Below are 27,087 nucleotides of genomic sequence, written 5' to 3'. Positions count from 1 at the left end.
AAACCCACGCAGACACGGGAAGAACGTGCAGACTCCGCAGACAGTGACCCAAGCTGGGAATCTAACCTGGGACCCTGGAGCTGTGAAGCAACAGTGCTAACCACTGTGTTACCATGATGCCCGTCAAAAAGATACAATCTGTTAAAAGGATGACTGAATACTTCTCATCCGTGGATATTTATCTCCCTGTCCAATTTGGTTAAGACTGTATTGTGTTAACACTCATGAGACATTGATCAGGTCAAATGCCTGGAACCTTACCAAGAGAAAAACATAAGCTGTGTGGTTGTGTTGCTTTGATGTGCAATGCTGACTGGCCCATGCTGAACAAGTTCTCTCTGCCAAATGAATACCTGGGCTGCCACGATCAAGGTTTTGCAATGAAAGAGGTACCTTAGATATTTCCATTCCAAGCTCCAATGTCTGGATTCCTGATCACACTATAGGAGTGCACAAAACTTTTCACTGAATCTTCATTCCAAACTAGACCCACCTATTTAAGCCAATGGACAACTGGACAATATCATGCCACAGACCCCCAAATATTTGACTTTGGGGTTATTCAGTTTAATACTGTTCAATAAAACATAAATCCAACACTGGTTTGTCATTCTTACAAACATCTAATGTTATTCTATACATTATTTGACACTACATCCTCAATTTGAATTTTGAAAAATATTTATCCATTCTCACCCAATGTTGGGGAAAGACACCCACATTCATGTTACGGTGTAAATTCCAACCGGGCAGTTTTCTAACAGTTCACCCAGAGTGTATATGTGCTGAGTGGGAGAACAGAATCCAACTTTTGACTTGATGGAATGTACAAGATCAAGTTAAATGAAGGACTCTGATTTTTTAAAAGTGGCATGTGCTGACACTTCCCAATCAAGGAGTATCTAGGACAATCATACCATCAGAAGGGCTTATATTTTCTGCTATGGTATCAAAAAGCATCAACAGCTGTTGTTTTGCAACTTTCAATACTTTTAACCCAAGAGTTTCAAACAAAATCAGGATTAAAATAGAAAACACAACATAGTTTGTGCTAGAAACGAATGAGAAAAGAGTTGGGGAAATCTCACCACCAATGGCAATACAAGGCTAAAAAATATACACTTTTTTAGAAGAAGGGATGTAGGCAATTCAATGTAGCTGAATACATCCAATGAACTAGTATCAAAACTACCTTAATACTGTACGTTATTAGATTTGGGAAGACAGAGGCGGCGCCATTATTTGCATATTGTCCCATCACCACATGCACAATATATGTAATGATGGAATGTTTACTACCCTATAATATTAGAAATGGTTACACTATGAAATAGATGTCATTTGTTGCTTTTATAAATTTAAATCACCTCCTTTAGTGTAGTGATCAGACTACTGCTTTCCCTTCCTGAAGGCTGGAGAATGATTTGTTACTGCAGCAATATACTCGACTACTGCAGGACGAGATTAGTCCTTGGGGAGCTTGTGGTCAGGTGGACCCATGACTGGAACATCTTCATTAATAAAGGTCTCCACTGTTTTGGCTAGTGGTCCTGCCTAATTCCACACTTCCAATTTTAAATGGGACTAACTATATAATTGATTTTAAGAACTGAAAATGGAACCCAGAGGGCGCCTTGGGGCTTTTAATTAGAACATTTAGATTTTGGGAATAAGCAAAAGGTCTATTCTAACCTAGATCTATTGCCAATATTTATATCAACACAACTCACTGTACTGAACAAGACTGCTCAACACTCAAATCCTATCATACACCATCTGAACAAACACTGGGCTCAAGAGTTCTACTGACCCAGATTTGAAAGAATCATACCCCTCCAGACACCATGGCTAAGTGTCTGAAATCCAGTCCGCAGCCTGCTTTTGATATGTGGATACAGTCAAAAAAAGACAGATGCTGTGTCAAGTTTGAAGTGGCACATTAATACACCCTTTGAAGTAAATTAGGATTGGGGCTCGTTATCAATTCACTTGACCAAATTCTCCTCACCTCTTTGTCTACTCCAGGCTTTCACTGACATCCAGGCATTCACTGACCATTCACCCTCAGTGGTTATTTTCAGAAGCCGAGGTTAAACATTACAATAACGAAGGGTACAAACATACAAAAGAAAGAAAACAGCACTGAGAAAACAAATTAGACTGGGGTCGGTGAGGAGAATGACAAAGAAAGGGGAGGAAAGTTATAATTACAACATTATCCAGGGTTCTAAATTATGCCATGCTTCTCGTTACCTCCTTCCATTTTACCTGAAGTACATACTTCAGTTTTTCCAAAGGCACTTAATATCCACAAACAGCACGGACATTTGCAATGGAGTTGAATCCTGTGTTTCTGTGATCCACACAGAAATCAGGACGTAAAAAGAAAATATTAAAAACCGGAAATAATCACGTCACGCAGACTACCAACGTGAACTGGTTCCTACCGGGTGAGGCCGGTTTGTGGTATGAAAAGATGCATCATAGTCGGCTAGAGATTTGTAACTTTGTCAGTTCATCTGTTTCCTCTGGGTCCACATCACCCACTTTGCCATCTGCTTCCTTGACTGGTTCTTTCTTGACCTTCTGGCGTGCAGAAAGCGAGTCTTTAGCCTCAGTGTCCTCTGAGTAACGACCAGACCTATCCGATATTGACAGAGAAGGCACAAGGTTGGCAAGCTCATCTGTGGGCGAACGCCCAATACTTCCGTCCACTTGCACTCGGATGTCTGGAGACACTGAGTGCTGGTGTGATGGGATGATCCCACTGTTTGTGCTTTTGGGGTACAGGTATGTTTTCATCTGACCTTTGCCCTTAACATTGACCGTCCCTCGGTAATCAAAGTCATAACCCATTTCGCTCAATATTCGATAGCTTTCTTCACTCACCTGGATTCTACACTCCACTCCTGTAGTGTCCATCCTACTAGCAATATTGACTGTGTCACCCCATATATCATACAGTAGCTTTGTAGTGCCAATAACACCTGCAGTGAGGGGTCCATGGTTGAAACCAATCCTTAATTTAAAGTTGAACCATAGCATGTCCTTGTTGAACTCATCCACGACCTTCATCATTTCTTTGGCAAACTCAAAAAGCGTCTGCAAGTGACTGTGTGGGTGGTTACTATCACGTCGTTGTGATGGATTCAACCCAGAAGCTGCCATGTAAGTAGCTCCAATGGTTTTAATCTTTTCAATACTGCTGTTATATTGGGGTTTGCTCAATAGTTCATCAAAATCACCAATCAGTTCATTCAACACTCGGTAGCACTCCTTTCCCCCTTCATAGTTTTCCTCATAAAACTCGCTGAAATTAACAATGCTGGCGAAAATGACCCCAACATCTTCGTGGTTTTTGGAGTAATGGGGAGTCACCTTGAGTTGATCAGCCACATGGGCTGGGATGATGTTATGAAGAAGCCAATCTGCTTGGTCCTTCATGCTCTGTATCTTGTGCCGATGAAGATCTGCCTCCACATTGCCATGGTAATTGAGACGGTAACTAACCTCAAACTCCCGGTTCAGGAACCAGACTAGCAGAAGCAACAAGACAATATCCAAAATCACTTCCTGTCTGATCAATTCCAGGTTCTTTGAATTCCCACCTGACATTGAAATATTGCATCCAATTTCTCTGCTTGGGTGGAGGGTTTTGGAAGGGGTTGGGGGAAGAAAGAAAAAGTAGTGAGTTTTTTTATGACAAGTAACAACAGACAAATGGCATGTTTTACAATACAGTTCTGAGCAAAGATTTGCCTATAATATACACCGATGTTAGCCTGTGTACATCACAAGATATAACTTTAGGTTAACATTGAAAGAATGAAAAGAGCCGGAATGATCGAGGAGATGAAGGCATTATGTAATTTAGGCATGCTTTCACTGTAAAAAAAGGTTTAGAGGATTCTACAGGGACTAGCACATTCGAATTATAGAAAAGCTACGGCACAGAAAGAGACCATTAAACCCACATCTGTGCTGGCTGAAAACTAGCTGCCCATTCTAATCCCACCTTCCAGCACCCGGACCATTTCTTTGAAGGTTACGGTGCTTCAGGTGCAGATCCAGCTGCCTTCTGCCCAAAACACCAATCGGGCAGCAAATTCCAGACAGTTGCCACCCTCTGGGTGAAAACGTTCTACCTAATATCCCCATTAAACCTACCAATCATATTAAGTCTTAGTTCCCTGGTAACTGACCTCTCCACTTGGGGAAACAGGTCATTCCTGTCTACTCTATCTTGGCCCCTCAATTATGTACACTTCAAACAAGTCACCCTTCTGTTCTAAGGAAAACAACCTCAGCCTATCTAATCTTTCCTCATAGGTGCAATTTTCCAGCCTTGGGAACATTCTTGTAAACCTAGTCTGTAGTCTCTCCAGGGCAATTATGTGCTCCCGTAATGCAGTGACCAGAACTGTACGGAAAACTCTACCTGTGGCCTAACCAGCATTTTACATAGTGCCAGCATTACATCCTGCATTCCATGTGCTTTCTTTGCCACTTTATGTACCTGTCCTGACACCTTCAGGGACTTGTGGATATGCACACCAAGGTCTCTCACTTCCTCTATCCTGCTCAATAATCTCCCATTTATTGAGTATTCCTTTGTTTTGTTTGCCCTCCCAAAATGCACAATCTGATACTTCTATGGATTGAATTCCACCTGCCACTTTTCTACTCACTTTGTACTATGACAAGCTCACCTTGTACTATGACAAGCTCACAATATCACCTTGTGAAGACCAGTAGAGTCCGAATATATAGATAGAGATAGAGAAATACAGCACAGAACAGGCCCTTCGGCCCACGATGTTGCGCCGAACTTTTGTCCTAGGTTAATCATAGATTTTTGGACAATTTTTCATGGCCAATCCATCCAACCTGCACATCTTTGGACTGCGGGAGGAAACCAGAGTACCCGGAGGAAACCCACGCAGTCACGGGGAGGATGTGCAGACTCCACACAGACAGTGACCCAAGTCGAAATCGAACTTGGGACCCTGGAGCTGTGAAGCAATTGTGCTATCCACAATGCTACCGTGCTGCCCTTAAGAAGTTAACCTACACTCCATTATTCTACCCTAATCCATGTACCTATCCAATAGCCGCTTGAAGGTCCCTAACGTTTCCGACTCAACTACTTCCACAGGCAGTGCATTCCATGCCCCCACTACTCTCTGGGTAAAGAACCTACCTCTGACATCCCCTCTATATCTTCCACCATTTATCTTAAATTTATGTCCCCTTGTAATGGTGTGTTCCACCCGGGGAAAAAGTCTCTGACTGTCTACTCTATCTATTCCCCTAATCATCTTATAGACCTCGATCAAGTCGCCCCTCATCCTTCTCCGTTCTAATGAGAAAAGGCCTAGCACCCTCAACCTTTCCTCGTATGACCTACTCTCCATTCCAGGCAACATCCTGGTAAATCTTTGCACCTTTTCCAAAGCTTCCACGTCCTTCCTAAAATGAGGCGACCAGAACTGCACACAGTACTCCAAATGTGGCCTGACCAAGGTTTTGTACAGCTGCATCATCACCTCACGGCTCTTAAATTCAATCCCTCTGCTAATGAACGCTAGCACACCATAGGCCTTCTTCACAGCTCTATCCACTTGAGTGGCAACTTTCAAAGATCTATGAACATGGACCCCAAGATCTCTCTGCTCCTCCACATTGCCAAGAACCCTACCGTTAACCCTGTATTCCGCATTCATATTTGTCCTTCCAAAATGGACAACTTCACACTTGTCAGGGTTAAACTCCATCTGCCACTTCTCAGCCCAGTTCTGCATTCTATCTATGTCTCTTTGAAGCCGACAACAGCCCTCCTCACTATCCACAACTCCACCAATCTTCGTATCATCTGCAAATTTACTGACCCACCCTTCAACTCCCTCATCCAAGTCGTTAATGAAAATCACAAACAGCAGAGGACCCAGAACTGATCCCTGTGGTATGCCACTGATAACTGGGCTCCAGGCTGAATATTTGCCATCCACCACCACTCTCTGTCTTCTATTGGTTAGCCAGTTTGTTATCCAACTGGCCAAATTTCCCACTATCCCATGCCTCCTTACTTTCTGCACAAGCCTACAATGGGGAACCTTATCAAATGCCTTACTAAAATCCATGTACACTACATCCACTGCTTTACCTTCATCCACATGCTTGGTCACCTCCTCAAAGAAGTCAATAAGACTTGTAAGGCAAGACCTACCCCTCACAAATCCATGCTGACTATCCCTAATCAAGCAGTGTCTTTCCAGATGCTCAGAAATCCTATCCCTCAGTACCCTTTCCATTACTTTGCCTACCACCGAAGTAAGACTAACTGGCCTGTAATTCCCAGGGTTATCCCTATTCCCTTTTATGAACAGGGGCACGACATTCGCCACTCTCCAATCCTCTGGTATCACCCCTGTTGACAGCGAGGACGAAAAGATCATTGCCAACGGCTCTGCAATTTCATTTCTTGCTTCCCATAGAATCCTTGGATATATCCCGTCAGGCCCGGGGGACTTGTCTATCCTCACGTTTTTCAAAACGCGCAACACATCTTCCTTCCTGACAAGTATCTCCGTGAGCTTATCAGTCTGTTTCACACTGTCCTCTCCAACAATATGGCCCCTCTCGTTTGTAAATACTGAAGAAAAATACTTGTTCAAGACCTCTCCTATCTCTTCAGACTCAATACACAATCTCCCGCTACTGTCCTTGATCGGACCCACCCTCGCTCTAGTCATTCTCATATTTCTCACATATGTGTAAAAGGCCTTGGGGTTTTCCTTGATCCTACCTGCCAAAGATTTTTCATGCCCTCTCTTAGCTCTCCTAATCCCTTTCTTCAGTTCCCTCCTGGCTATCTTGTATCCCTCCAGCGCCCTGTCTGAACCTTGTTTCTTCAGCCTTACATAAGTCTCCTTCTTCCTCTTAACACGACATTCAACCTCTCTTGTCAACCATGGTTCCCTCACTCGACCATCTCTTTCCTGCCTGACAGGGACATACATATCAAAGACATGCAGTACCTGTTCCTTGAACAAGTTCCACATTTCACTTGTGTCCTTCCCTGACAGCCTATGTTCCCAACTTCTGACTTCAATTCTTGTCTGACAGCATTGTATTTACCCTTCCCCCAATTATAAACCTTGCCCTGTTGCACGCACCTATCCCTCTCCATAACTAAAGTGAAAGTCACAGAATTGTGGTCACTACCTCCAAAATGCTCCCCCACTAACAAATCTATCACCTGCCCTGGTTCATTACCAAGTACTAAATCCAATATGGCCTCCCCTCTGGTCGGACAATCTACATACTGTGTTAGAAAAGCTTCCTGGACACACTGCACAAACACTACCCCATCCAAACTATTTGATCTAAAGAGTTTCCACTCAATGTTTGGGAAGTTGAAGTCACCCATGACTACTACCCTGTGACTTCTGCACCTTTCCAAAATCTGTTTCCCAATCTGTTCCTCCACATCTCTGCTGCTATTGGGGGGCCTATAGAAAACTCCCAACAAGGTGACTGTTCCTTTCCTATTTCTGACTTCAACCCATATTACCTCAGTAGGCAGATCCCCCTCAAACTGCCTTTCTGCAGCTGTTATACTATCTCTAATTAACAATGCCGCCACCCCCCCCCCCCCCCCCCCAACCTCTTTTACCATCCTCCCTAATCTTGTTGAAACATCTATAACCAGGGACCTCCAACAACCATTTCTGCCCCTCTTCTATCCACGTTTCCGTGATGGCCACCACATCGTAGTCCCAAGTACCGATCCATGCCTTAAGTTCACCCACCTTATTCCTGATGCTTCTTGCATTAAAGTATACACACTTCAACCCATCTCCTTGCCTGCAAGTACTCTCCTTTTTCAGTGTTACCTTCCCCACTGCATCACTACATGCTTTGGCGTCCTGAATATCGGCTTCCTTAGTTGCTGGACTACAGATCCGGTTCCCATTCCCCTGCCAAATTAGTTTAAACCCTCCCGAAGAGTACTAGTAAACCTCCCCCCCAGGATATTGGTGCCCCTCTGGTTCAGATGCAACCCGTCCTGCTTGTACAGGTCCCACCTTCCCCAGAATGCGCTCCAATTATCCAAATACCTGAAGCCCTCCCTCCTACACCATTCCTGCAGCCACGTGTTCAACTGCACTCTCTCCCTATTCCTAGCCTCGCTATCACGTGGCACCGGCAACAAACCAGAGATGACAACTCTGTCTGTCCTGGCCTTTAACTTCCAGCCTAACTCCCTAAATTTGTTTATTACCTCCACACCCTTTTCCCTACCTACGTAGTTGGTACCAATGTGCACCACGACTTCTGGCTGCTCACCCTCCCCCTTCAGGATCCTGAAGACACGATCCGAGACATCCCTGGCCCTGGCACCCGGGAGGCAACATACCTTTCGGGAGTCTCGCTCGCAACCACAGAATCTCCTATCTATTCCCCTAACCATTGAATCTCCTATTACTATTGTTTTTCTATGCTCCCCCCTTCCCTTCTGAGCCCCAGAGCCAAACTCAGTGCCAGAGACCTGGCCGCTGGGGCCTTCCCCCGGTAGGTCATCCCCCCAACAGCATCCAAAACGGTATACTTGTTTTGAAGGGGAATGGCCACGAGGGATCCCTGCACTGTCTGCCTGTTAGTTTTCTTTCCCCTGACTGTAACCCAGCTACTCTTGTCCAGTACCTTTGGTGTGGCTACCTCCCTGTAACTCTTCTCGATAACCCCCTCTGCCTCCCGGATTATCCGAAGTTCATCCAGCTCCAGTACCTTAACACAGTCTCTGAGGAGCTGGAGTTGGGTGCACTTCCCGCAGGTATAGTCAGCGGGGACACCAGTGGTTTCCCTCACCACCCACATCCTACAGGAGGAGCATGCAACTGCCCTAGCCTCCATCCCTTCTTACTTTACAGAATTAGCTGCCCCGTGGACCAACTGGACCTCCGCCCTCCGACTCTGCTTCCAGTCAGCTGTACTCTAAACTCCTGGCTCCCTTCACGCTCTTTGATAAATATAGGAAATGAAACGTAAGGAGCACCTTACTGCCTCCTCACCTAACTCCCTCAGTCACCAAACTCTCACTGTAGCACTCAAATGCCACAAGCTCAGCACTCAGTGCAAACCCTATGTATGCCCTATGCTTACAGGTTATTTTTAAAGAGGAATAATATCACAGCCAGGGTAACACAAGGCCCTGAAGGCCAGTGAATTAAAAAAAATGTGGCTTTTGTGTCCTTAAGCTGTCTCAAGGCATTATACAAAGAATGAATAGCTTCTGACTAGTATAGTCAGTGTGGCAATCAGTTTTGAACAGAATGTTGCCGAACAGAAAATTAGATCAATGTCTCGATGAACTATCCCAATTACATTGCTTAAGGGATGAATTAGGCCAAGACACCAAGCAAACTCCCTGCACTTCCTGAAATACTGCGATGGGATCTTTAACAATCAGAAAAACAGAAAATTGATGACACAGGAGGTCATCAATTGGCCTAATGAGTGTTTTTGCCCAAAGAGCTATCAAATCTCATCCCATTTCCCAGCTCTTGGTCTGTAGCCATCTTGGTTACTGCACTTCAAGTGTATATCTAAGTATTTTTTAAATGCAAAGAGGGTTTCTGCTTCTACCATCCTTTCAGGCAGTGGGTTCCACACCTTCTGGGTGAAAACAAATTCTCAACTCGCCTCTAACTTTTTTGCTAATTACTTTAAATTTTTGCCGCCTGGTAATTGACCTTTCTGCTTGAATATGAACAGGCAGTCAAGGCCTTTGTTTTATTGCAAATAAATAACACATTAGACAATTGCTGCAGTCCCATACATAAGCTGGGCTGCTGGTTAAGTGTTGTACTGAGGTCATGCAATATTCTGAGAGGTGCCATTATTCTAATGGCAGTACTATGGGAAATGTGATTTATTTTCCGAAATGAAAATCCACTACCTTGTTCAAGGGTTGCAAAAGATGGATCAATTGGTAATCCTGCACTGCCTAATGTGTTTTGAAAAATTAATAATTGTTAAATTAGTTGCTGCAACAGACTTTCCAAACTGATCTTGAGAGTCACAAAATGAATCTTAAATCTTACCCAAATGGTTTTAAAGGTTCAGGTTGGGTTTCAGGTGAGCTGCAAGTAAAAAACAAAAGTAGTCTCAAACAGTTGTCTTTATTATCCAATTCAAGATCCACCATTTCCTTCCTTTCTGCATTCTAAGACAACTAATTTCTTACAGTTAACCTGTTTAGCTTAAAATACAGTTTGTATAGGTTTATTATTCCTTTACCCAGAAGTTATAATTATCCTTTTAACATCTCAGGTGATTGACAGTTTAGGAAGACCTCATGTGACATTGCTCATAGGCCCCATCTGGGGCCAGGTATGTGGGGGTTAATGTTTAGCAAAGTGCTGTTTTATTTGAGATATACCATCACTAATACAAAACCTCCTTTAGATGCTAGTAGCTTTGTTCTACCCTCTCCAAAATGTAAATCCCAATTAAACCTATTTCCAGATATTTATAGAATATTTGCTCTCCCTCCCATGGTTGACTTAAAGCTCCTCTTTTTTCAATTATTTACATGCAAAATACATTCCATTTGCTTTACACAGTGGATCTGGAGTTCTTGCTGAAGCTATCACTGTAAAACTATTATGTCACCAATGACTAGCAACTGAGCAAATGATCATTTGCCTGGGCAGCAGCATTCAAGATCAACAAACACTTTAAACAGCTTGGTTTGGCCAGGTGCAAACAACACTTGGGAGTCAGTAGCACCCAGGCCCAGATGCAATTTCCAATTGAAATCCTCGGCTCCAGATCAAATGCAGGCCTACCTGGTGAAAACTTCTTGAACAGTGGGTTTAGTGACTTTACCCCACCAGAATTACATACTTCAGCATTTTTATTCTGGCTGATCCAAAGAAGGAAGATAGTGGAAGTTAGAATATTTTTAACTTTCGGAATTGGAGGGATTTATTGTTCTTTTTCTGCTGGTTACTTACACATTATTGCCATTTGGATACTTGATTAACTTACATAGAGTACAAGAAATAGAAGTAGACCATTCAGCCCTTTAACCTTGGCTCTGCCACTCAGTAAGATAATGGCTCATCTGATTATCGCCTCAAATCAACATTCCTGCCTGCCAGCCCACCTGGCTGCCTTGTGGGTCAAAAATCTGTCTAACATAGCCTTACAGGGAATTCCAAACATTAAATATCCCCAGAAGAAATTCTTCCTCATTTCCATCTAAAATGGGAGACTCTTTATTCTGAAACTGTACCCTTGCATTCTAGATTCCTCCACAAGACTAATGGTTATTTGACCTCAACAATTTGTGTGTCTTCTGACCTCAGGTTAACAGCTGGACTGTTCCCACAGGAACATGCTCCTCTGTATGTGTTCCCTCCTGGCAGTGCAGTGCAGGTGGAAACTCAAACCCTAACATCCTACAGGTGACTCAATGGTGTGCCAAACTCGTTGCATCAAACTTTATTTGATGCTCTTTTTTTATACAAAGTCCTGTCATGAGAGGTCCTACTACCAATGATGAATGTAACATTTACAAAGGAATGCAACCCTGTATCAAATGAAATGGAAACAATTTGATACTCACGTGGAAGGACATAGTGTCGCATACAACATGATGAGAAGCAACACGCCTACTATAGTAGCCAAGGAGAATCTCATCCAGGAGCTCAACTGGCAGAAGTTACAGTAGTGAATGAAAGTGATGATCACTGCACAAGAGAAGAACATGGTGACCTGCACAAAAAGAGCCAGAAGTAAAAAAAAAAGATGCATTTCGGTTAATTCAGCAATTCTGCTTTCGGTTGGCAAAGATCAATGGCATGTTGCCATTTTATATTGTTTGAAACAATATAGTAAAATTAATTCACTTGAAAGACCTTCCTAAATCAGAATATAACAGTGGGAAGATCATAGAATCATGTGCAGCAGAGGAAGCAACCATTCGGACCATTTCATTTGTTCTCTGAAAGAACTACAAATTAACCCCCACCATCCCCATTGCACGGCACATATTTCCCTTTTGGAAGTTATTGTTGACTCTGCTTCCACCACCCTTTCAGACTGCTCACTCCAGATAACCCAAAGCAGCAATTAATTCAATTAGAATTAAGGAAAATTTAGTCAAATGGATTCACCACTTAGTTTTGTGGATCTTCCCCATTATGATCCAAGAATACTCACATTGATATTTGTTTTAAATTCACATGTGAACTGGGAGAACACAGCGACAGCAGGGAGAGAGATGAGAATGGCTCCGAAAAAATGACGAGGCAGCCAACCTGAGATTGCCCTCATCAATCGTTTGGTACATGGCATCACCTCATCCAAGTAAAACGCCATTCTACAACGGAACAATGAGCTGAGGTTAGAACTGATGGGCATGTTGCCATTAAATCAGCAATTCCAAATTATTTTCATAAACTTTCAGCAAATATCCATAGCCTTTACATCTAAACTGAGTATAGAACGGCAACAAAAAATAACCTGTTGACTAATAACCAGACCCAAGTATGAACTGTGCAGTCGCATAGGATCTTGAATGCATGTGCCTGCACTTTATTATTCTGTATTCTTACACATAGAGAAAACTCAGAAGAATACACAAGATGAAAGATCAACCATCTGATATGTTAACCCTATCTTGCTCTCTCCACAAACACTGCCTGACCTGTTGTGCTTTCAGCAGTTAATCTCATGTCGCTGCAAGTGTGCTCAGCACCAGTCATTTCCAGGAGATGGAGCTGTAGCTAGTTTTCCAATAAAAGCTGGAGCTGACCATGAAACTGAAATAACCAGAGCTGGACAATCTTTAGAGAATGGAATTCTTACAGTACAGGATGCAACTTTAATAAAGGCTCTGGAAGTGCAAAGTAAGTAAAAGTAAATTACATTTATTTCACAACAATTATATACTTCAGCACTGGTAGAAACTCACCACGGACTCTCTCTGGCAGTCGATTCCACACTGGCCTATCTTTCATACAAGTATGGGTAAGCTACCCTGCCCATAGTGGGGGAACTCTTACTCCTCAACAGGCATGAGGAAAACAAGCACCTCCACACATGTCCTGTGCTGGTTATTACATTCCTCCCTCCGAAAGTCCAATGACACACTTGAAGTACAGTGATGATGAGAAGACGACAAAGTTGCAAAAATCGGTGAAGAAGAAGAAACTGGTGCAGCATTTGCTGCAATTGATGATAAAATAATTTCAGGTCCAGCAGGTCGTCATCGAGCAGATGAGGAGGATTGGCCGGCATGTACCTTGCCGGTGAACGACGTTTACGGCATGAACGTCTGGGTGGATCAACGGACGATGACCCCAGAGAGCCAGCTTCGGCAAAGTTGCAAATGTCGGCTGCATTGCCAGATCCAAAGAGGTCGACGTTGAGCCAGGCAATGCCCCTGCGATTCTTGGTTACGTCGCACCTTAGTGCCAATGTCTGGGAGCAGCAAACAGTCGGATCCGAAGCGTTCGACCCATGAACAGCTCAGCAGGGGCCACACCAGTCACTGCGTGTGGTCTTGTACGAAAACTGGCATCTTGCCAGCCTGGTATCCATCGAGCACGCAGTCTGCTTCTTTAGCCCCCATTTGACCATTTCCATGGCCCTCTCAGCGAGACTATTTAGTGCCAGCTGATATGGGGCGGTGCGGAAATGGCGAATCCCATTACACATTGTAAAAGCTGCAAATTTTCCATTCATAAACAAGGCTCCATTATCAGTGATGAACGTCTCGGATATGCCGTGGACTGAAAACAAGAGTACGTGGGCGCTCTACGGTCGCTCGGGATGTAATGAGCGTCATCCTGTGGGCCATCCACCATGATCAGAAACATTAACCCCAAAAAAGGACCAGCAAAATCCGCATGGACTCGTGCCCAAGGGCGACCCAGGGGGAAAAGGTGAGTGTAGTGACCATCACTAGGGAGAGCTTCTGGGGAAACTGAAAGATCTGAAGGTGGATAAATCACCTGGGCCGGGTGGACTACACCCCAGGATTCTAAAAAAAGATAGCTGAGGAGATTGTGGAAGCATTGGAGGTGATCTTTCAGGAATCACTGGTGGCAGGGAGGGTCCCAGAGGACTGGAAAGTGGCTAATGTAACACCCCTGGGAGCCGCTAGGATCCCAAAGAAGGTCATACAAAAAACAAAATCCAGGGGGGGGGCTAGCCCTCCCGAATCTACAATTCTACCACTGGGCGGCAACAGCCGAGCGAGTAAGGGGATGGATCCAGGAGCCAGAAGCCGAGTGGGTGCGTGCGGAGGAGGCCTCCTGCATGGGAACCTCCCTCCGGGCCCTCGCCACAGCAGCACTCCCATCCCCACCCAAAAAACACTCCAGCAGCCCAGTGGTGACAGCCACCCTCCAATCCTGGAACCAATTTGGCAGCAATTTGGCCTGTACAAAATGTCGGACAAGGCTCCCATCTGCAACAACCATAGGTTCAAACAAGCACTGACTGACGCCACCTTCAAAAGGTGGAGGCAGGACGGGGGGGCACTGACAGTCAGGGACCTATACACGGACGACAGGATCGCAACACTGGACGAACTGACAGAGAAATTTCAGCTAGCTGGGGGGAACGAGCTACGGTACCTGCAGCTCAAAAACTTCCTACGAAAGGAGACAAGGACGTACCCACAACCGCCACGACAGACACTACTGGAAGACCTACTGGACGCAAGTATCCTAGAGAAAGGGAACTGTAGTGACATGTATGACCGACTGGTAGATAGGGACGACACCGTACTGGACGCAACAAGAAGGAGATGGGAGGACGACCTGGGGATGGAGATAGGGTGGGGACTCTGGAGCGAAACACTGCATAGGGTCAACTCCACCTCCACGTGCGCAAGGCTCAGCCTGACGCAACTAAAAGTGGTACATAGAGCCCACTTAACAAGAAACCGTATGAGTAGGTTCTTCCCGGAGGTGGAGGACAGATGTGAGCGGTGCCAAAGAGGCCCGGCCAACCACGCCTACATGTTCTGGTCTTGCCCCAGACTTGTGGAGTACTGGACAGCCTTCTTCGAGGCTATGTCCAAAGTGGTGGGGGTGAGGGTGGAGCCATGCCCGATAGTGGCGGTCTTCGGGGTTTCAGACCAGCCAGATCTATTCCTGGGGAGGAGGGCGGACGCCCTTGCCTTTGCCTCCCTGATTGCCCGCCGTAGAATCCTGTTTGGCTGGCGGTCAGCAGCACCACCCAGAGCTGCAGACTGGCTGTCCGACCTCTCGGAATCTCTCCAAATGGAGAAAATCAAATTCGCCATCCGAGGGTCGGACGACGGCTTCCACAGAACGTGGGAGCCATTCATGCAACTGTTCCGGGACCTGTTTGTGGCCAACGTACATGAGGAAGAATAGTCGGGTGGCCAAGAACCAGGGGGAAAATGGACGGGAATCGGGGGAAGGTAGCCCGGGGGGGGGGGGGGGGGGGGGGGGGGGGGGGGTTACGGGCTCGGTATGGGGGTTTGATGGCAAGCCAAGGCCCAAAACCAAACTATAAATAAATGCCTATAAACATGCGCCTCGGCCATATTGGGGAATGTAAAATATGTATGCTGGCTAAAGGGGGCGGCCACAATTGTTGGTATGAAGATGCTTACCTGTAAATATTCATGTTAAATTTTTGTGTATTCCTTTTTTTTTCTCTCTCTCTCTAATAATTTGTAATTTGTCATATATAAAATATGAAAACTCAATAAAAAACATTTATAAAAAAAAAGAAGGGAGGGAGCCAGAAGACAGGAAATTATAGGCCAGTTAGCCTGACTTCGGTCATTGGTAAGATTTGAGAGTCCATTATTAAAGATGAGATTGTGGAGTACTTGGAAGTGCTTAATAAAATAAGACGGAGTCAGCATGGCTTTGTCAATGGGAGGTCAAGCCTGACAAACCTGTTAGGAGTTCTATGAGGAGGTAACAAGGAAGTTAGGCAAAGAAGAACCAATGGGCATGATTACATGATTTATTTTGATTTCCAGAAGGCCTTTGACAAGGTGCTGCAGAGGAGATTGTTAAATAGGTTAAGAGCCTATTAAGATTGTTACGGGTAAGATCCTGGCATGGATCGAGGAATGGCTGACTGGCAGAAGGCAGAGAGTGGGGATAAAAGGGCGTTTTTCAGGATGGCAGCCAGTGACTAGTGGTGTGCCTCTGGGGTCTGTGCTGGGACCACAATGTTTCACAATATACATTAATGATCTGGAAGGAGGAATTGAAGGCACTGTTGCTAAGTTTGCAGATGATATAAAGATCTGTAGAGGGACAGATAGTACTGAGGAAGCAAGGGGCTGCAGAAGGATTTGGACAGGCTAGTAGAGTGGGCAATGAAGTGGCAGATGAAATACAATGTGGAAAAGTGTGAGTTTATGCACTTTGGAAGGAGGAATTTAGGCACAGACTATTTTCTAAATGGGGAATGCTTAGGAAATCAAAAGCACAAAGGGACTTGAGAGTCCTTGTTCACGATTCTCTTAAGGTTACGTGCAGGTTCAGTTGGCAGTTAGGAAGGCAAATGTAATATTAGCATTCATGTTAAGAGGGCTACAATGCAAGACCAGGGATGTACTTCTGAGGCTGTATAAGGCTCTTGTCAGACCCCATTTGGTGTATTGTGAGCAGTTTTGGTACCTGTATCTAAAGAAAGATTTGCTGGCCTTGAAAAGGGTCCAGAGGAGGTTCACAAGAACGATCCCTAGAATGAACAGCTTGTCGTATGCGGAACGATTGGGGACTCTGGGTCTGTACTCGTAGGAGTTTGGAAGGATGAGGGGGGATCCTATTGATACTTACAGGATACTGCGAGGCCAAGATAGAGTGGACGTGGAGAGGATGTTTCCACTTGTAAGAAAAATTAGAAGCAGAGGAAACAATCTCAGACTAAATGATGATCTTTTAAAACAGATGAGGAGGAATTTCTTCAGCCAGAGGGTGGTGAATCTGTGGAACTCTTTGCCGTAGAAGGCTGTGGAGGCTAAATCACAGTGTATTTAAGACAGAGATAGATAGGTTCTTAATTAATAAGGGGATCAGGGGTTACGGGGAGAAGGCAGAAGAATTGGGTTGAGAAAAATATCAGCCATGATTGAATGACGGAGCAGACCTGATGGGCTGAGTGGCCTTATTCTGCTTTTATGTCTTACAGTTTTATAACATGTGCTGTGGATAAATGGGAACCAGTGGAAGTGCTGTACTTAGATTTTCATAATGCATTTCATAAGGTGTCACATCAAAAAGTCATTGCGGAAAATAAAAGCTCATGGTGTGAGGTAACATTGCCATGGATAAAAAGATTGGTTAACTTATAGAAAACAGGATGAGTATAATTGGATCATTTTCTGACTGGCAAGATGTAATGAGGGGTGTGTCACAGTGACCAGTGTTGGCCCTCAACTTTTTACAATTTACATAAATGTGAATGCAAAAGGACCAAAAAAGTGACCAAAGGTATGGTTCTAAATTTGCTGATGACACAAAGATGGGTAGGAAAGTTAATTTTGAAGAGTACATAAGGAAGCTCCAAAGGGATATAGCTAGGTTAGGGGAATGGACAAAGATCTGGTAAATGGAATATAATGTGGAAAAATGTGAAATTGTCCATTTTGGTAGGAGGAATAATAAAAAAAAGCATATTATCTAAATGGTGAGATTGCAGAGCTCTTGAGGTGCAAGGGGATCTGGGTGTCTTAACTTGAATCACAAGGTACAGCAAATAATTAGGAACGTTAATAGAATATTATTGTTTATTGAGAGGTGAATTGAATACATAATTAGGGAGATTATGCTACAGACCATATGTGGAGTACGGTGTACAGTATTTTAAGGAAAGACGTAAATGCACTGGAAGCAGCTCAAAGTAGTATTACTAGACGAACACCCAGAATGGGTGGGTTATCTTAAAAAGAAAGGCTGGATAGGCTAAGCTTGTATCTACTGGAGTTTAGAAGAGTAAGGCTACTTGATTGAAACATAAGATCTTATGGGGACTTGACAAGGTGGATGTGGAAAGTATACTTCCTCTTGTGTGAGAATCTAAAACTGCTGCCCATTTATGGCAGGGATGAGGAAAAAAGTTTTTTTGCGTGTCCGAAGTCTTTGGAAATCGTCCTCAAAGTAGGGTGGAGGCAGAATCTTTGAATATTGATTCTTGATAAGCAACTGGGTGAAAGGTTAATAGGGGTAGGTAGAAATTTGGAGTTGAGATTAAAATAAAGTCAGCCATAATCTCATTGAACGGCAGAGCAGGGTTAAAGAGCCAAGTGGCATACTCCTGCTCCTAATTCCCATGTTTGTAACTCATAATAATCACAAAGCAACTGCCCAATTCTGTACTCTGCAACATTAACTTGTAATAATCATATAGTAATTCAGACAACTGATTAGATGCTGCGGTTAAATCAAGCACCCTAACCGAAGCCCAAATACCTAATTACGCACCTTGCATTTTAAAAACATGGGAGATTCAACATCATTAAGCTGTTATACAAAATTCATCGCTGCACCAACAACATGGTAACACAGGCCTCCCTGATTTCTGTGTTTTTTTCCCAATTTTCTCTTTTACAAAGGTGGACTCATATTTAAAGCTAAGTAACCTGTGGGAAATACCCTATGAACAACAGGATAGATGCACAGACAATTACACAAACAGTGGTTTATTGAGGGTGTTGACATTCTGACAATCCTTTCCCATGGAGCATGGACCCCTAATACACAGCCATCTACACACAGCATGCTTGCCTCACCTGATGGAGATAACCAAGGAAAGCACTTGAAGCAGGATCGCAAGGACAAAAACCACAACAGAGGCATGCGAAGGTGATGTACACAGTCCCTGCTTCATGAAACATGTGATGGAGAGAAAGAGGAAGACTATGGTGGAGAGAAAGACATCAAGGAGTGAACTGAATGTGGCACTGGCAAACGTCTTCTCTGATGCATTGTTCACAACCTATTGGGGAAAGAAATAAAAATAAAAAACACTGTATGTGTTCAACAAGATCAAGTACCAGGGCATCACAAACATGTAAAGCAGAACAGATGGGAACGGTAATGATCCATACAAATGTAATTCCAAGTATAAAATGTTTGATGTGGAGAAATTGGTTCAAGCAAGCAATGGTATTACCAGTCTGTCACATCCAAGTTCAATGAAATACTGTCCTACAAATGCCAATCTCATTGTATTTCAGATGTCTGGCTCCCACTTTGTTATATCCATGTACTTATTCTCTCCCTTCATACGGGTTTAATAATTTCTGTTCATTTCTGCTTGTTTCAGTATGATTTGCAAACATTTCTAATTGAAATTCAGCTGCCGCATCCTTTCTGGAAAACTGGAGAGTGAAAAGTTTTATATTTCTACATGGACAGTGGGGGAAAATCGACAAGAACACAATACAAAGGCTGACTAAAATGTTCAAAATGTTATAAGAAAAGAATTAGAGTCAGAATAATTGGAATGAGCAAGAGGTTTTCAGATACAAAACATTGAACTTATAGAACTAGATACAGTTGTAAGAAGGACTTGTGTGGCATTTGTTGAAAGCACAGACGTTCGACACCATCCAAGACAAAGCAACACGCTTGATCAGCACCTCATTCACTGCCTTAATTTTCATTCCTTTCACCCCCAGTGCTCAGTGACAACAGTGTGTACCATCTTCAAGATGTACTGCAGTAATTTGCCACGGTTCTTCCAAAAGTGGCTTCCAAATTCAGATTTTTTTTTTCTTATTCATATACGGGATGTGGGCATCACTAGTTAGGCCAGCATATATTGTCCATCTCTAGTTGCCCATAAGAAGGTGGTGGTGAGCTGCCTTCTTGAACTGCTGCAGGCTCGGAAGTGTAGGTACACCCACAGTACTATTATAGAGGGAGTTCCAGGATTTTTACCCAATGACTGTGATATATTTCCAAGTCAGGATAGTAAGTAACTTGGAGGGGAGCTTCCAGGTGTTAGTATTCCCATCTATCTGCTGCTCTTCTCCTTATAGATGGTAGTGGTTGTGGGTTTGGAAGGTGCTGCCCAAGTAACTTGGTGAATTTCTCCATAATCTAGAGAAACACAGGCAGCAGACCAAAAGGAACATCACCATCTTGCCCATTAGAAATGGGCAGTAAATGCTGGCCTTGCAGGAATGTTCAAATTCCAAGAACAAATATAAAACAAATGCTCAAGGAAAACTGCATTGGGTTACCAATGAATGAGTCAGATTTTCCACAGCATGCTGCATGTTATAAACATTAGATTTGTGATGGCCAATACTGAATTTAAGCTGAAGGGTGATGACACAAGCAGGTAGTTCCACAAACAGAAGAGTCAGGAGGAAGCTTTGTCACGGCAATTTTGTAAACACTCTTTTTGGCTAATGCAGAATATTGACTGTTATTGTATGCATGGTCTAAATGGAACTTAATTCCTTTGGTTGCTATGCGGGGAGTTAATAAGAGTACGGAATGTTGGACTTCCGGTCGCGGCTATGCGGAGCTAAGCCGCACGTTCGGCAGCTCCCGCTATTTAGGGACTTTTGGGCCGTTTCGAGGGCCCCAAACGGCACTGTTTCTACGCATCCCAGTGGGGGAAGGTGCCTGGAAGTACTTGCCCCACACTATATGGTGCTCACCCGGATTGGGAAGAAGAAAAAGGCTGCAGTAACTCCCCCCAAAAAATGGGGGAAGAAAAACAAAATGGCAGCCGGCGCTCCCGCTATTTAGGGACTTTTGGGCCGTTTCGAGGGCCCCAAACAGCGCTGTTTCTACACATCCCGGTGGGGGGAGTTGCCTGGAAGAACTTGCCCCACACTATATGGTGAAAAAGGCTGCAGTAACTCCCCCAACAAAACGGGGGAAGAAAAACAAAATGGCGGCCGGCGCAACACCCGAGGACTGGTGGAAGTGGGCGCCGGAGCAACAGGCCTCGCTCTTACGTTGTTTTGCTGAGCTGAAGGCTGAGCTGCTGGACTCCATGAATGCAACTACGACCAAGCTGCTTGGGACCCAGGCGGCCCAGGAGGAGTCTATTCGGGAGTTGCAGCGGCAGGCCGTTGAAAGAGAGGAGGCCGTGGTCCTCGTGGGGAAAGTGGAGTTGCACGAGGCACTTCATAAAAAGTGGCAGGACCGCTTGGAGGAGCTGGACGTTCGCACGAGGCGAAAGAATCTGAGGGTCCTGGGCCTGGCGGAGGGGCTGGAGGGGTCGGATCTCCCGGCGTATGTGACCACGATGTTGAGCTCGTTGATGGGAGCGGGGTCCTTCCATTTGCCCCTGGAGCTCGAGGGAGCGCACAGAGTGATGGTCAGGAGGCCCAAGGCAGGTGAGCCCCCGAGGGCGGTGCTGGTGCGGTTCCACCGATTCAGTGACCGGGAGTGCGTGCTGCGCTGGGCCAAGAAAGAGAGGAGCAGTAAATGGGAGAATTTGGTAGTGAGGATCTACCAGAACTGGAGTGCGGAGGTGGCTAAGCGGCAGGCCGGGTTCAACCGGACGAAGGCGGTGCTTCATGCTAAGCAGGTCAGGTTTGGAATGCTGAGCTGGGGGGGAACGAGCTACGGTACCTGCAGCTCAAAAACTTCCTACGAAAGGAGACAAGGATGTACCCACAACCGCCACGACAGACACTACTGGAAGACCTACTGGACTCAAGTATCCTAGAGAAAGGGAACTGTAGTGACATGTATGACCGACTGGTAGATAGGGACGACACCGTACTGGACGCAACAAGAAGGAAATGGGAGGACGACCTGGGGATGGAGATAGGGTGGGGACTCTGGAGCGAAACACTGCATAGGGTCAACTCCACCTCCACGTGCGCAAGGCTCAGCCTGACGCAACTAAAAGTGGTACATAGAGCCCACTTAACAAGAAACCGTATGAGTAGGTTCTTCCCGGAGGTGGAGGACAGATGTGAGCGGTGCCAAAGAGGCCCGGCCAACCACGCCCACATGTTCTGGTCTTGCCCCAGACTTGTGAAGTACTGGACAGCCTTCTTCGAGGCTATGTCCAAAGTGGTGGGGGTGAGGGTGGAGCCGTGCCCGATAGTGGCGGTCTTCGGGGTTTCAGACCAGCCAGATCTATTCCTGGGGAGGAGGGCGGACGCCCTTGCCTTTGCCTCCCTGATCGCCCGCCGTAGAATCCTGTTTGGCTGGCAGTCAGCAGCACCGCCCAGAGCTGTCCGACCTCTCGGAATCTCTCCAAATGGAGAAAATCAAATTCGCCATACAAGGGTCAGACGACGGCTTCCACAGAACGTGGGAGCCTTTCATGCAATTGTTCCGGGACCTGTTTGTGGCCAACGAACAAGAGGAAGAATAGTCGGGTGGCCAAGAATCAGGGGAAAATGGACGGGAATCGGGGGAAGGTAGCCCGGGGGGGTTACGGGCTCGTTATGGGGGTTTGATGGCAAGCCAAGGCCCAAAACCAAACTATAAATAAATGCCTATAAACATGTGCCTCGGCCATATTGGGGAATGTAAAATATGTATGCTGGCTAAAGGGGGCGGCCACAATTGTTGTTATGAAGATGCTTACCTGTAAATATTCATGTTAAATTTTTGTGTTTTCTTTTTTTCTCTCTAATGATTTGTAATTTGTCATATATAAAATATGAAAACTCAATAAAAAAAAACATTTATAAAAAAAAAAGGTTTGGAATGCTGCAGCCTGCACGCCTGTGGGTGACGTACAAGGACCGGCACCATTACTTTGAGTCCCCGGAGGAGGCGTGGGCCTTTGTACAGGCAGAGTAGCTGGACTCGAACTAGGGCCTGGGGACATACTTTGGCCGGCGGTGTTTCCGCTGTGGCTGTTTTGTTCCAACTGTTTCAACTTTTTCAACTTCGACATGTGTGTTATGTATGCTGGTTTTCTGTTTGCTCTGTTTACGGGTGGGTTTGTTTGTTGGGCATGGTTGTGGGTTAGGTGGGGAGTGTTGGGGGTTTGTGTTTTATATGTTCTCTTCTGTACGGGGCTGGGGATTGAGGGGAAACTGGATTTTGGGGAACTGCGTCAGAAGGGTGGGGTGTAGCAGTGTGAAAGCGCGGGCTTTCCTCTGGTTTCCCGCGCTGCGGGGCGCGGGGTGGAGCTTGCGGTGGGGGCGGGGCCTCTACGGGTCCTCTTTCACGCGCTGCAGCAATGCCAAGGAGGTGTGGCAAGAGGGGGATGACCCCATGCCGGGAGGGGATAGGTTTTGGCGGGAGCTGCCGGGGTCAGTAGAAGTCAGCTGACTCACGGAAGTACCATGGAGGGTGTGTTGCGGCTAGGAGGGGTCCTAGCCTGGGTGGGTGGGTGGGTTGGGGGGGGGGGGGGGGGGATACCGGGTTGCTGCTGGAACGACTAGGAAGGAGCCGATGGGGGCGGGGGGGGAGGAGAGGCGCTATCGCCATGGGGAACGGGGTGTGCTGGCCTGGGACGAACATCTGCCAAGCTATGGCTAGTCGGCGGGGGAGGGGGGCGGGTTGCCCTCTGATCTGGCTGATTACCTGGAACGTGAGGGGGCTGAACGGGCCGGTTAAGAGAACCAGGGTGTTCTCCCATCTAAGGGGGTTGAAGACGGACGTGGCTATGCTTCAGGAGACCCACCTGAAGGTGGCGGACCAGGTCCGTCTGAGGAAGGGGTGGGTGGGGCAGGTTTATCATTCAGGATTGGACGCGAAGAACCGGGGGGTGGTGATTCTAGTGGGGAAGAGGGTGGCGTTTGAGGCGGCTGAGGTGGTGTCGGACAAGGAGGGCAGATATATCATGGTGAGGGGTAGGCTGCAGGGAGAGAAGGTGGTGCTGGTGAACGTATATGCCCCGAATTGGGATGATGCTGGCTTTATGAGGCGATTGTTGGGCCGCATCCCGGACCTGGAGGCAGGGGGCCTGATCATGGGGGGAGATTTTAACACAGTGCTGGATGCCACACTGGATCGGTCCAGTTCAAGGACGGGTAGGAGACCGCGGCGGCCAAAGTGTTGAGGGGATACATGGACCAGATGGGAGGGGTGGATCCCTGGAGGTTTGGGAGACCGAGAGCGCGGGAGTATTCCTTTTTCTCTCACGTTCATAGGGTTTATTCCCGGATAGACTTTTTTGTCCTGAGCAGGGGATTGATTCCAAGGGTGCAGGATGCAGAGTACTCGGCCATAGCGATTTCGGACCATGCCCCGCACTGGGTTGATCTGGAGATGGGAGAGGCGCGGGACCAGCGCCCGCTTTGGCGCCTGGATGTGGGCGGAGGAGGAGGTGTGTAAGAGGGTTCGGAGAAGCATTGAGGAGTATCTGGATACCAATGACACGGGGGAGGTCCAGGTGGGGATGGTCTGGGTGGCTCTGAAAGCAGTGATCCGGGGGCAGCTGATCTCCATCCGGGCCCACAGGGAAAAGAGGGAGAGGAAGGAGAGGGAAAGACTGGTGGGAGAGCTTCTGGAGGTGGACAGGAGATATGCGGAGGCACCGGAGGACGGGTTGCTGGGAGAACGGCGCAGGTTGCAGGCCAATTTTGACTTGTTGACCACCAGAAAGGCGGAGACACAGTGGAGGAGGGCGCAGGGCGCGATATACGAGTATGGAGAGAAGGCGAGCAGGATGTTGGCGCATCAGCTCCGTAGGCGAGATGCGGCTAGGGAAATTGGTGGAGTGACGGATAGGGGTGGGAATGTAGTGCAGAAGGGGACAGAAGTAAACGGGGTCTTTAGGGACTTTTACGAGGGATTGTACCGGTCGGAACCTCCGAGGGGGAGAGAGGGGATGGAGCGCTTCATGAACAGGCTATGTTTCCCAAGGGTTCAAGAGAGGCTGGTAGAGGGGCTGGGGCGCCGATAGAGTTGGAGGAGCTAGTCAGGGGGATCGGGCAAATGCAGTCAGGTAAGGCCCCGGGGCTGGACGGGTTCCCGGCAGAATTTTACAAAAAATATGCGGACCTGGAGGGTCCCCTGCTGGTGCGAACTTTCAATGAGGCGTGTGGGGGGGGGGGGGGGGGGGGGGGGGGGGGGGGCTTTGCCCCCGACGATGTCGCGGGCACTGACGTCTTTGATCCTAAAACGGGATAAGGACCCCTTGCAGTGCGGATCATATAGGCCTATCTCGCTCCTTAATGTAGACGCTAAGTTGCTGGCGAAGATCCTGGCTACCAGGATAGAGGATTGTGTGCCAGAGATAATTCATGAAGATCAGACAGGATTTGTCAAGGGGCGGCAGCTCAACAAGAATGTGCGGAGACTGCTCAATGTTATCATGATGCCGGCAGTGGAGGGGGAGGCGGAGATAGTGGTGGCGCTGGACGCAGAGAAAGCGTTTGATAGAGTTGAGTGGGGGTACCTATGGGAGGTGCTGGAGAGGTTTGGATTTGGGGAGGGATTCATCAAATGGGTGAGGCTGCTTAACGCGGCGCCAATGGTGAGTGTAGTCACAAATGGAAGGAGATCGGAGTATTTTAGGCTCTATCGTGGGACCAGGCAGGGGTGTCCCCTGTCCCCCCTGCTCTTTGCACTGGCGATTGAACCGCTGGCCATGGCGTTGAGGGAGTCAGGGAAATGGAGGGGTCTGGTGCGGGGTGGGGAGGAGCACCGGGTATCGCTGTATGCGGACGACCTGCTGTTATATGTGGCGGACCCAGAGGGGGGAATGCCGGGGGTGATGGAGCTGTTAGCGGAATTTGGGGGCTTCTCGGGCTATAAGCTAAACTTAGGAAAGAGGCCCAACCTCTCGGGGTACTACTGGGCGGCCAACGTGTCGATGGTGCGTAAGTGGGTGATGGAGGGGGCAGCATGGAAACGGATGGGGAGAGCGTCCTGTGGGGATACAAGCCTGTGGGCCCTTGTGACGGCGCCGTGGCTGCTCCCTCCCACGAGGTATACCACGAGTCCAGTGGTGGCGGCTACCCTCAAGATTTGGGGGCAGTGGAGGCGACATAGGGGAGCTCGATGGAGGCTCCGTTAAGGGGGAACCATAGGTCCGTCCCGGGGAACATGGATGGGGGATTTCAGGGATGGTATAGAGCGGGCATTAGACAGCTGAGGGACCTGTTTATCGATGGAAGGTTTGCGAGCCTGGGGGAGTTGGAGGAGAAATTTGGGCTCCCGCCGGGAAACATGTTTAGTTATCTGCAGGTAAAGGCATTTGCTAGACGGCAGGTGGAGTGATTCCCTGCGCTCCCCGTGAAGGGGGTGAGTGACAGGGTGCTCTCGGGGGTCTGGGTCGGGGAGGGGAGGATATCCGATATCTACAAGCTTATGCAGGAGGTGGAAGAGGCGTCAGTAGAGGAGCTGAAAACGAAGTGGGAGGGGGAACTGGGGGAACAGATCGAAGACGGGACATGGGCTGATGCCCTGGAGAGGGTAAATTCTTCCTCCTCGTGTGCGCGGCTTAGCCTCATTCAATTCAAGGTGCTGCATAGGGCCCACATGACTGGGACGAGGATGAGTAGGTTCTTTGGGGGTGAAGATAGGTGTGTCAGGTGCTCGGGGAGTCCAGCGAACCATGCCCATATGTTCTGGGCATGCCCGGCATTGGAGGAGTTCTGGGAGGGGGTGGCGAGGACGGTGTCAAGGGTGGTGGGATCCAGGGTCAAGCCAGGATGGGGACTCGCGATCTTTGGGGTTGGGGTAGAGCCGGGAGTGCAGGAGGCAAAAGAGGCCGGTGTGCTGGCCTTTGCGTCCCTAGTAGCCCGGCGAAGGATTTTGCTACAATGGAAGGACGCAAGGCCCCCAAGCGTGGAAACCTGGATCAATGACATGGCGGGCTTCATTAAGCTTGAGAAGGTCAAATTCGCCCTGAGAGGATCGGTGCAAGGGTTCTTTAAACGGTGGCAACCTTTCCTCGACTTTCTGGCTCAACGATAGGGTACTGGGACAGTAGCAGCAGCAACCCGGGGGGGTGGGGGGTTGATTATGTTTGCTTATTTTATTTAAATTTGATTTATTTAATTTTAATTTATGGTTAAGTTCTCTTGTTGGGGAGGGGGTGGGGGGAGTGTGATACATGTGATGTTACGGTATGGGGGGAATTGTGGGTGTTATGGGGCTGTTAGTTGCATATTACTGCTTGTTG

General features: G+C 47.0%; 1 protein-coding gene across 3 annotated transcripts in view; it reads right to left on the bottom strand.

Annotated features, from left to right (window-relative positions):
• Positions 1-523: 523 nt before the first annotated feature.
• Positions 524-27,087, bottom strand: part of adcy9 (adenylate cyclase 9) — a 156,542-nt gene continuing 129,978 nt past the window's right edge. The window contains exons 6-11 of one of the 3 annotated variants that reach the window (XM_038819435.1): positions 18,806-19,011; positions 12,232-12,391; positions 11,636-11,784; positions 10,107-10,145; positions 2,890-3,640; positions 524-2,641 (exon numbers count right to left, since the gene is read on the bottom strand). In XM_038819435.1, the coding sequence (XP_038675363.1) occupies positions 2,615-2,641; positions 2,890-3,640; positions 10,107-10,145; positions 11,636-11,784; positions 12,232-12,391; positions 18,806-19,011 (1,332 nt within the window). In that variant the 3' untranslated portion in view covers positions 524-2,614. Of the gene's footprint in view, positions 3,641-10,106; positions 10,146-11,635; positions 11,785-12,231; positions 12,392-18,805; positions 19,012-27,087 lie in introns of all 3 variants that reach the window. The other 2 variants (XM_038819433.1, XM_038819434.1) reach the window with 2 other exon arrangements.

Source organism: Scyliorhinus canicula, chromosome 15 (genome assembly GCF_902713615.1).
Source record: "Scyliorhinus canicula chromosome 15, sScyCan1.1, whole genome shotgun sequence".
Lineage (NCBI taxonomy): Eukaryota > Metazoa > Chordata > Chondrichthyes > Carcharhiniformes > Scyliorhinidae > Scyliorhinus > Scyliorhinus canicula.
The sequence above is the reverse complement of the archived record's forward strand: the minus strand, read 5'-3'. Positions and strand labels throughout refer to the sequence as shown.